Raw genomic sequence first — 10,825 nt, forward strand, 5'->3', positions numbered from 1 at the left:
AGTTGGTGGCGCGCCGGCGGGGGGGAGCCAAAACAGCCTTGCCTCAGCCCCCAGCAGAGAGCTGGGCGTCGACTCCGCACCCCGCCTTCCCACTCGCTCCTCCTGCTCCTCCCGGGGTCTCCCAGGGCTCTGCAGACCCTCGCAGCCACTCGGTCGAGAGCAGCGCGTGACTGGCTTCAAGGCAGCCAGCCAGGCGGCCCCGAGTCCTTCCGACCTTGGGCCTGCTACACTGCTGAAGGCAGCAGATCTGAGTGGGGCCGGCCGCCCAGCCGTCAGTCCCAGCTCCATTTGCTGACTTGGAAAAAACGTGTCACTCCCCTCTGGCCTCCAGAGTTTGGCAGCAGCCTGAGCCGAATGCTGACCAGGAAGAGATCAGAAGAGCCAAGGCTGCTTAACCAGCCTCTCCCCTCTTCAGGGGGCTCAGAATGGGAGCTGGGGGAGGAGCCCCCACAGGTAGGAGGCCCTCTGCTGTGCCAGGGACCTCATGGAGGCAGGGACATGCCTGCGGACATCAGGATGACAAGAAGAGGGTGAGAACCCTCCCCAGTCAGAGCCAGGGCACCCAGGGAAGTCTGGGCTGGGAGGCAGGGCAGGGGGGGATGAAAGTTCTGAGGCTTCCTGGGAGAAAGGCCCCAAGAGTGGTGGGTCCCCAGTCTCCTGGCTCTGGTCCCCTGAGATTCCAACTGGGAAAGTTGGGGGTGGGCCCAGGAATGTGCATCTTAACAAACTCCCCCGGGCCATCTGGGTGAAGGGGCTCAACGCCCCACTTGGGGGAGTTCTGCCTGAGAGACAGCCACATCCAGCAGAGCCCGGCCAGCAGGGCTGACCGCCAGCACCGTGCTGGGCCAGGTCCTCATGCCCCGGCACTGACAGAGGGGTGTCCCTTCAGCAGAAAAGATGTGGCTCCGACCCCTCTGGGACTCATCCCATATGCCCGTGAGCTTGCAGGCCCCCCAGAGACACGGGTGTGCCCCACGGCACCCGGCCACCCTTTCTGTCCAGCTGGTACCTGAGTCTTACTCCCTCCACTTGACGGTCCTGTGGGCTCAGCAGATACCCCCCATCTGGGCGAGGAGGTCCTGGGCTCTGGAGCTGGCTAGACCCCTCAGGAGAGGCCCAGGGGCTTCCTCTCCAAGAACCTGTCTCTGGCGCCAGTCCTCCATGTGTGGACTGCCTGCCCCCCGCCCCAACCCAAGGCCACCCAGCTCCCCCCTTACCTCTGTGATGAACCGGACACACTCCAGGAACATGAAGTCCTCATGGTTCTCATTCACGGCCTTCTCGTCCACGAAGTGCCTGGGCTCTAGGTGTGGGTGGTCTGGGAAGAGCCGAGGGCAGCCTTGGGCTCAGGACCAGTCCTAGAACCCACGGGCTGCCCCAGCCCGGCACAGTCCACCCGAGGGCCACAGTCCTGCATGGTGCCCACACCCTCCTGCAGGAGCAGTAGCTGGCCTCATGCCTGAATGCGTGCCAGGGCACTAAGCCCCAGCCGGGCTGCGCTCCCCAGCCAGTACCCTCCAAGGCTAGGCTCGGTCCACTTGCCTGAGCAGTGGGGATGACAACCTGGGTTTAGTGCCTCACTGCCCCCAAGGGCCCCGAGGACCCAACAACAGTAACTACCACACACAGCACTCGGCAGGGCACCTGGCCCAGGCAGGCTCAGTGGGGCTGGCCTCGGGAGCGAAGGCCCTCAGGTCGTTGGGATCGGAGGTGAGCGACTGAGGCCGTGAGAGCAGTGCCCGGCATAGGCCATGCCCTCCCCTGGTCACACGGGAACAGGATTTGGCAGGCAGCTCACTCTACACCGAACAGAGGTGGTCTTGCAATCTCTGCCCCTGCTCAATCCCAACTAGCTGAACGGTCTGGAAGAGGGTTTCTGAGACCAGGGAAAGACAAGAGCGCACTGCCCCTGGGCCCGCAGAGCGCGGCTCCTCTCCCGCACCTGGCCCTGCACACAGCTCACTAGCAACAGGGGCTGATGCTGGTCACGGAGTCAAAAGCGTCCCTCATCCCAACCTGCAGTTGCTGCCAGGAGCTGGCGCATCTCACCCAGTCCATTGTGCCCCGGGCTCGCCCTCGCTCCAGCCACGTCACTTTCCATTATCTTGGTGGCACTCTGCCGCCACAGCGGCTTGCAGCAGAAGGTCAACAGCACGGAGGCTCGTCAATAGCCAGTCTAATTCCCTGCTCCACAAGCTGTCACTGCCCTGGGCAGGAGGAAGGGAGGAGGAGCAGTGGGGCAGGTACCTATCAGCTGTGAACTGCCCCAGATGAAGGGCAGAAACTGGAAGTCGTCCAGGCCCCACACGCCCTGGCTGCCAGCTGGCTCCATCCTGTAAGTTTTCTGGAGTTTCCGCATAACCTCAAGGTACCTGCACAGGAGGGCGGGAAAGAAAGGAGAGAGGGTGAAAGGCAAAAAGACACCGTCAAGCCTTCTGCACTGGGAGCACGAGGAGGCAGGAGCAACCACTGAAGGGTGTCACTGGTCTCTATCCAGTTTGCAGTGACAAGTGCCAGCCAGCCGTGTGTCAGCCGTCGCTCTCCAGACAGCATCGCTTCACCTGTCCCCCCACCCCAAGCCTTCTTTTGGACCAGAAGAGGAACAAAACACTGAGTGGGGGCTGGGTTTTAGTGTCATCAACTCCTGCCAGCACCGAAGACCTCAGGCAGGAGCCTCACTCCCTCCAGCCTGCAAACTGGTCAGAGCCCAAGCAGATGACCGGGGTCCTGGAATTTCTGACACTGTGGCTGACGCACACTGCTCCCCCACCCCACCACAGGCCTACAGCAGCGGCCTCTCCAGGCCAAGGCCCCGGGAGTGGAGACGGAGCTCTGGGAGGACGCTGCTGCCCGGGTCACCAAGGCTCAGCTGGCTGTATGACCTCAGTGAAGAGGTCCTATGCCTCTATTTCCTCCTCGAGAAAATGGAGTAACAGCCGCGACTCCCTAGGGCAGTGGTGAGAATTAAGTGAACTCCAAGTGAAGTGCTTAGTGTGGCGCCTCCATGTGGTCACATCAGGCATCACTGCATGGCATTGCCTTCACTTGCTTCTACCCAGAGGTGAATCTGAACCTGTCGGAAGGAACCTTGGGCACCTCTCCACAGCCAGTCAATCAGGACAGGCCAAGAGCACTGCGAGCCACTCAGGAGGGCCCTCGGTACCCCACCCCCGATCTGATGAGACCCCGCCCTTGCGCCCACTCTCGTTCCTGCTCCCACTCGCAGCCACCCCACCCCCGAACCTCCTCTCCCTCACCGATTGAACACCTTGAAGACAATCGCTATTTGGTCATCCACCCGGAGCACCCCAATCTTGCAGAGACAGCAGAGGAAAGCAGCAAAGGCTGCCTCATGCCCTGGGGAGAAAAACAGCCAGGTTGACAGTCTTCTATGTAACTTCACCCCGAAGGGCCGAGGCCGTTGACTTCTTCAGCGGGCATTTACATGTCACTGTGTACCTTTAGCTCACTGAGCAATTCTGTCGTATTTATTGAACACCTACTATGTGGGCAGTCACCATCCCCATCAGAACTAGGGAGACAGTGGCAGGTAAGTCCCTGCCCTCGGAGAATTGTGATCCATCAGAGATGACAGACATTAAACATATAACTACCACCACGATTCTCAGGGGGACTCTGACACAGGGCTCAAGGTCTCCCCTAAGGAGCTAACATTTCATAGGAAATTTGAAAGGTGACTGGGAGTTGGAAAGTGAAGAGAGTGCAGGATGCAAGAAATTCATTCCAGCCAGAAGGACCAGCGTGTGCACAGGCCCCAAGGGCCGTCTGTGGGAAGAGCCCAAGAAGGCAGAGAGAGTGGGGGAGAAAGCATGGCGAGGTGAAGCTGCAGGTCCGTGGGCCTCGACAGCCATAGCACAGAGCTAGACTCTATCCTAGGGGCAAAGGGAGCCACCACAGGCTTCTCAGCAGGGAACGCTATCAGGTTACAAGGTCAATGGCACCCTGCTTCCTCTCCAGGCACCCACCCGGCCATGGCCAACGCAGAAACTACGCCTGGACTGTGTTGAATCCCCGGGTCGTGTGTTGTGAAAAAACTATTTGGAGGAAACCGAGGACAGCTATCTCGGTGGCTTCCTGCCCCATTTCCACAGAATGAAGGTCTCTCTGGGGTCTGGTGAGCTTGGCTGCTTCCACCTGCTGGTTTCCAGCTATGACCAGCCTGGGTGCGCGCAGCCGTGCAGGGGCTCTCGTGTCCCTGGGAGCACCTGCTGACCTGGCTAGGCCTCCCTCTGGGACTTTTTTCCTGTTGGTCGTGGTCAAAGTCCCCCTTCTAAAAATCTCCACACACTTGGTATACCTCTACCCCAGCTGCACAGGGAGGGGGACAAAACTTTGCCAGGACACAGGTAAAAGAGCCCTTCTCCAGCTTGCCTAGCCTGGGCTTCCCCTGTGGCCCACGTTCCCAGGAAGGAAGAGGACTCACATTTGCTGTTTCAGGCAAGGAAAGGCGGGCCCTTCCCAAAGCAGGGATCTTCCTTGGCTACACAGGCCACCCCTACGGTAAAGGACACTCCCCTTCCAAGGTGCCCACACAGTGTCTCTTGTCAAGGTCCAAGTCCGATTGGCCAGCATGGGCATCAGATCTGAAGAGCTCAACAGCCCAAAGAGCAGGGCTCGGGGTGTGCCCGCCCTGATGCTACCACAGGGCCTCTCTCACTCCTCAAAGTTCGGGTGAGTAGTTGCCTTGAGATACAGTAAGTGCTCAATAAATCATCATTTTGGTGATTATGAGGAGCTTACAAAAAAAGACCATCTTTACCAAGGGAATTCAGCTCTGCGAACAGGCACCAAGCATGTGGCATCAGCTCCCCCTGGTGGACTGAGTCAGGAATGCAGCACCAGGCCTCGCCACACTGCCCCCCACCTTGCCCTCACCCTCCTACCCTGCAGCTGCCTGGCACCCCAGGCCTGGAGAACTCTCCGTTGCTCAGAGAGCCCCAAAACCATCCAGTGTGAAGAGGAAGCAGCCCAAGAAAAGCAAACAGTGAAGCCAAGTGAGAGCCCACGGGCATACCTGTGCCGTAGTCAATGCGCGTGGAGTTGCCCACCGACTCCTTTAGGTAAACGGCCACCTCGGGCACAGCAGCTGCCAGATGGGTGGGGACGACTGTGGCCACCAAGTTTTCTGCTTCCTGATAACACAAGAGAAATGAAGTGGCGGCACCCTGGTGGGCAGGCAGGGGCGCCCAGAGGCGACATCTGGCTGGGGCTCAGGCTGCCACGCCTGGCCAGCCTGGCTGCCTGTTCTCAGGGCCCAGAGGGAAGAAAGGGAGAACATTCTGTTTGTGCCACGAGACTACCCTGGGTGGCTCACCTGCCGACTCCTCCTCCAAGACCAAGGCCTGGACAAGACAAGAGGAACCAGAAAAGAAGCCACTCAACTCCACTGACCAGAGGCCTGCAGAGACTGAGGTCAGCACATTATCTTGAAGTGCCATTATCCTTCGCACTGTCGGGGTGGCCAGATCTGCACCTTATGTCCACCAAAGACAGATGAGGCACACTCAGAGCAGCAGCTTTTACAGCAGCCAGGATGTGGAAGCACAAGAAAAATGTCCAAAACCACGGAAATGAGTACGCTGTCGTCTATTTGTACTACAAACGGAATACTACACAGCGAAGAAAAAGACTCCCTGCAGCTTAGGACCACATCAATAATTCCCAGGCAGAATGCTGAGCAAAAGAAGCCAGACAGGGGCCAGCCTCATGGAACAGCAAGTGGTTAAGTGCCATGTGTAGGGAGTAGGATCCACACGGCCAACCAGAGTTTGAATCCCAGCCCCAGTAGCTTAAAGGACATACTGGACAGGGCCAGCAGATGGCATAATGGTTATGTCACTGGACTCCCACGTGGCCGACTGCAGTTCGCATCCCAGACCTGGTAGCTTGAAACGCACACACATATGAGTGTGTGCCCAAAAATCTCAAGAGGAGAGTGGAGGATTGTAATGTGGTCATCCCTTTTCGGGGGGTGATTTCTCGCTTTCTGTCTCTCTCTCTCTCTCTCCAGAAAACACTCATGCCCTATAACAAAAATCGCTCTTTAAAAACAGAATAAAACAGAACACATACTGAACTCATGTACATGCGTGCCCGAAATCCTGACGGGCTGGAGATACGAAGAAAAGGGGTCACGGTGTGATCATGCCCCACCAGGGGTGTCACACACTTGCTCTTCCTCCCTCTCACTCTAGTGAGTGCACATACCATTTGGCAATTAAAAAAATAAAATAAAAAACCAGCAGCAGTTAGACATTTATACCAAACTCAAAAACAGGCACAAACAAACAAACAAACAAAAACAAACAAAACAAAAAACAAAGGAAAGAAAAACAAAGAATAGAAACCAGGAGTGGAAGACGTCACGGGGAAGGGCTAAGAGCACCCTGCTGGCATGCGGGAATGGCTTCTAGCTGATGCAGGTGGGGGCTGCATGAGTAAGACGTTAGAAACAAACAAGCTACACGACTATGACTTGCCAACGTTCTCTCCTTTTTTGGGAATAGTTGGTTTTGGGGGCCAGCAGGTGGCGTGGTGGTTAAGGCAGCTGGATTCCCACCTGGTTGACGGTAGTTCAAGTCCTGGACCCAGTGGTTTGAAAACCACGCCGGGTGTATGTTCCCAAAATCTCTAGAGGATGGAGAAGGGATTACAGTATGGCTACCCCCTCCAGGAGTGACTTCACACTCTCACTCTGCCTCTCCTCTCTGATGAGCATGCACACCTCATGGCAAACACTTAGGATTATTTTATTTTATTATTCTTATTCTTTAATTTGCTATAGGCCATATGCACTCAACAAAGAGAAACAGAGAAAGAGAGAGAGGGAAAATGAGAAAGCAAGCTGCCAGGTCCGAGACTTGAACAAAGGTAGGACATGTGGGAGTCCAGTGCCTCAACCACCACACCACCTGCTGGCCCAATTTATCAGCTTTCTCTTAAGTTATAACTTAATAAAGGTCTTCTTTAATAGACCATGTGCTGGGGGCTAGCAGGTGGCATAACGGACTCACCTAAGGCACTGGACTCACATATGGCTGACCATGGTTCAGGTCCTGGACCCAGCAGTTTGAAACTTTTGCCGCCATACCCAAAATCCTGACAGTAGTCTGGAGAAGGGATTGTGGCAAGGCCATCTCCCCTGGGAGGCGACTTCTCACTTTCTACTTCACCACCTCTCTAGTGAGCATGTGCACTACATAACAAAAATCTCTCTAAAATAATAATAATTATTATTATAAAATAAAATACCATGTGCCAGGGCCAGCAAGTGGCATGGCGGGTTAGGGCATTGGACTCCCACATGGCCAACCATGTTCTGAGTTCCAGAGCTGGTGGTTTGCTTTCTCACTTTCCCTCACTCCCTCCCTGTCTCCCTGGTGAACGCATGAGTGCTACAGCAAATTTAAAATAATAATAATTAATGAAATTAAATAAATACTTCTTTAAGATAAAGACCATGTGTATGCCAGTCCATGGCCTGATGCTAAGGCAGCTGGATCCCTCACGGTCAACCACACAGTTCCAGTCTAGGACCTCTGCCAAAACCCTGAGTGGAAGGAGAAATGGAGGAGAAGGGAGAATGCCAAGGCCATCTCCTGTGGGGGGATGCTCTGTCCCTCTCACTCTCCCCCTCTCTGTCCCCCTCTGTGTCCCCCCCTCTCCCCGTCTCTCTTCCTCTCTCTCTCTCCCCAGTGAGCACACACAGCCTCTGGCAACATTTGGAAGCAGCCAGGTGCCATCTGAGCGCCCAGAGCAGCCCAGGCCACCTCGGCACAGTGCTGTGCTCTCTCCTCCTCGTGGGCCGGGGAGCAGGGGTCAGTGTCTCTAAGTTCAACTGTACACCTGCCACGAGCATCTCTTGGAAAGCTGGTGGAAGTCTGGACTCCCAGACCCTCCCCAGACCTACAGACTCTTCCTTTCCAAGGTGTGCGCCTGAGGCCCTGGAGCTTTGACTGTTTGCCTCAAACAGGTCACACCTTCATATAAATAAAAAATGGAAACACTAAGAAGAGATGCGCTGAGTCTCATTCCACCCCATTCTCCTCTGCCCTCAAACCCAAGTACAGCTTCACAGCCTCCTGTGCGTTTTTGCAGGGATGCTTCTTTATTCAAATATAAGCGATACGAACACATCTCCCCGCTCTCTTACGAAAAAGTAGCCTACTGTGCACACCGCACCTCCACCAGTCCTACAGCAGGCCATGGCCCCTGCTGCCTAGCGGGCGGCCTTCCTCACAGCTGCACAGTACTCTGGGTCTGAGTGGGCAGGCTGACTCGGTGAGCCCTCCACAGACGGGTATGTGGGGTGTTTCCATCGTCACTAATACGCTGCCTCCATGAACAGCCAGGACAGAGGATAAGATGTGATTCTGGGAAACGGAACTGCCACTATAACAAACTCCCTGTGGTTTGGAAATGGCCAAAGGCGTGAAACACCTGCTTTCAACACCACCAGCCTCCCTCATCTGGTGCCAGGAACACTCGCGCCAGCCCAGCCCCAGCCTGTCCCGGAAGCCTCACCTCATCAAGTTTAGCATACCAGGTCCTGTAGGCCTTGTTCCCAAACCGGGAGGGCTGGTCCACTGGAGGCGTCTCATCAATCCACCTGTCTAGGGTGTTGAGAAGACTGACCAGTTTCTCAATGGCCTGTGGAGGCAAGATAGGGGGAGCTCAGCCACAGTGCCAGTGGCCCCAGGCTAGAGCCACAGAAGGACACCCCAACTGCTGCTGGACAATGACCACTACATATGGCACTAACTGGCTGGTCCCCTCCCTGTCCCTCTGTCTTCCCAACATGAAGCAGGATTCAGGGGAGCCCGGTGAGCTGCTCAGAGAAGGAAGAGCACCAAGCAGATGGGGCGAGGACGAGGGTGGCTTCAGCACCTGGCTTCCACGCCACCGGCCAGGAGGAGCTGCTGCCACACACAACTCCAGTCCTGCCTGCGAAATGGTGACTTTGCTGAGGTGTTTGGTTGAGTACGCCAAAAATCCACCCCAGAGTACAGAAATGCAAAGGGCATAATGTGGAAATGACCAGGGATCTCGCTGCCCAGAGGAACACGAGGCAGGCCCTCGCTCACCTGCCCTCTGTTTTGCCTCATTTGGTCTTTTCTACTTTCGGCACGGGACTAACCTTGACAGCCGATGGGCCCCAACTCATAGATGCTGTGAGAGCCTGGGCAAGGATTGCGGCTCTCTGACCTCGGCTGGTGGTAAGGACCTGGTGAGGCAGCGCAGTCTGCTCAGGCTCATCCTCTCTCGGAAGTGGGTCACAGGACAGACACTGCTGAGCAACCTGCTCGTTCCTCGTGGGCCTCCCTGATGCCATCACGTTAGGACAGCTTCCTCATACCCACGGACTGTCGTTTCCTAAGCCAGTTCCTCACTGTTCAGCGGCTAGGCTGTTTGCAGCTGTCCCACTGCACCCCAGAGCACGCAGTGGTAAACACCTCGCAACCCCATCTCTGTGGGAACGCTGGGTCATCCAGTGCAGCGCTCTGTGGGCAGCAGGGTTTGGGCACCCATCTCTTTCCCACAGAAGCTGGGACTGAGAGGTGGCATCTAACACAAGCTCAGGCACACTGGCACACAGGTGGTACTGAGGAAATCTGATAGGCTATCCATCCAGAACCACGGTCTGCCAGGGTGGCCAGGAGGTGGCTTGGAGAAAAAGGCCAGGACAAAAGACAGGCACAGCATGCTCTGCGGAATCCAGCAGCCTTTGGAAGAGGGTGCCTGCTAGGAAGCCAGTCGTGCTTGCGTCAACTGGGCACCGAAGATAGAAGAGAAACCTCCAAGAAATCCTGGCACCAGACAGGAGAAACCGGAGGGTGATACCCACATGCAAAGACGTGCCTGGGAGGGCAAGGCACAGTTGCAGAGACCACTCCCCAAGGCTGTGTGTGTAGGATGGGGAAGAGGCAGGCTTGGGCTAAAGGGACACATGTGGGCTGGCACAGAGCTCCAGAAGCCACAGGTGCAAGGGATCTTTACAGCGCCCCCTGGCACTGAGCAACAAGACGACAGCCCTGAATGCTACGTCCTCATTTCCTCTTGGTCTTTGCTGGAGCGTGGGAGGAAAGAAAAAGCTACCTGTAGGAGGAGAAGGCAGAAGGCCAGGGTGGCACAAAGTTGTCTTGCTGAAATGTGAGAGAAAGGGTTGCCAGAGCCTGGTTTTGTGAAGAACCAGGTTGCCAGGATCAGCTGGTGAGCACAGACCAAAGCCCAGAGCCCAGCTACCCTGCCCCAAGGAGCCCCAGGCCCCCGGAGAGCCCAGTCTCTGGTAAGGCACTGAGTGGGATAAGAAGGAGCCCTCACGCCCAAGGCACCCACAGCCCGGCCCCAGCTGCTAGCTCGGCCGGGCCAATGAGTAAGGAAAAGGCTCTCAGCTCCTTCCTGGAGAGGGTGCTGTGCGTGTAGGGGCTGCCTCTATTGTCTAGCATGCTGGGAGGGGGCTGGAGGGGCAGCAACCATAGGCCAAAACCCCTCGGAGGCACTAAGAATCATTTGAGCTCCCCTCTCTCTCCCTAGACCAGTTCTTCCTTTTGGGATTTCACGGACCAATAAAGTGTTCCCCAAAATTACTTTTGTCAATTTTTTATCTCACTCCCTTAGCACATTAAGAAACACACACACAGGACCAGCAGTTAGCATAATGGCTGCTGCTGGACTCCCATGTAGCCAACCACAGTTCGAGTCCCAGACCCGGTGGCTTAAACTCATGCCAGGCATGTGTCCGTACGTGCCCAAGATCTGAGAGGAGAATGGAGGAGAAGGGATTGCAGCGTGGCCATCTCCCCGG

General features: G+C 56.2%; 1 protein-coding gene across 3 annotated transcripts in view; it reads right to left on the reverse strand.

Moving 5' to 3' along the window:
• Window positions 1-10,825, reverse strand: part of PTPA (protein phosphatase 2 phosphatase activator) — a gene marked incomplete at its 5' end in the record, with an annotated part of 25,746 nt that overhangs the window by 8,540 nt on the left and 6,381 nt on the right. For 2 of the 3 annotated variants that reach the window (XM_027773998.1, XM_006153952.3), the window contains 5 exon segments: window positions 1,218-1,318; window positions 2,248-2,372; window positions 3,258-3,357; window positions 5,036-5,153; window positions 8,545-8,670. In XM_027773998.1, the coding sequence (XP_027629799.1) occupies window positions 1,218-1,318; window positions 2,248-2,372; window positions 3,258-3,357; window positions 5,036-5,153; window positions 8,545-8,670 (570 nt within the window). 3 annotated transcript variants of the gene reach the window in all.

This window comes from Tupaia chinensis, unplaced genomic scaffold, assembly GCF_000334495.1.
Source record: "Tupaia chinensis unplaced genomic scaffold, TupChi_1.0 Scaffold000394_1, whole genome shotgun sequence".
Lineage (NCBI taxonomy): Eukaryota > Metazoa > Chordata > Mammalia > Scandentia > Tupaiidae > Tupaia > Tupaia belangeri.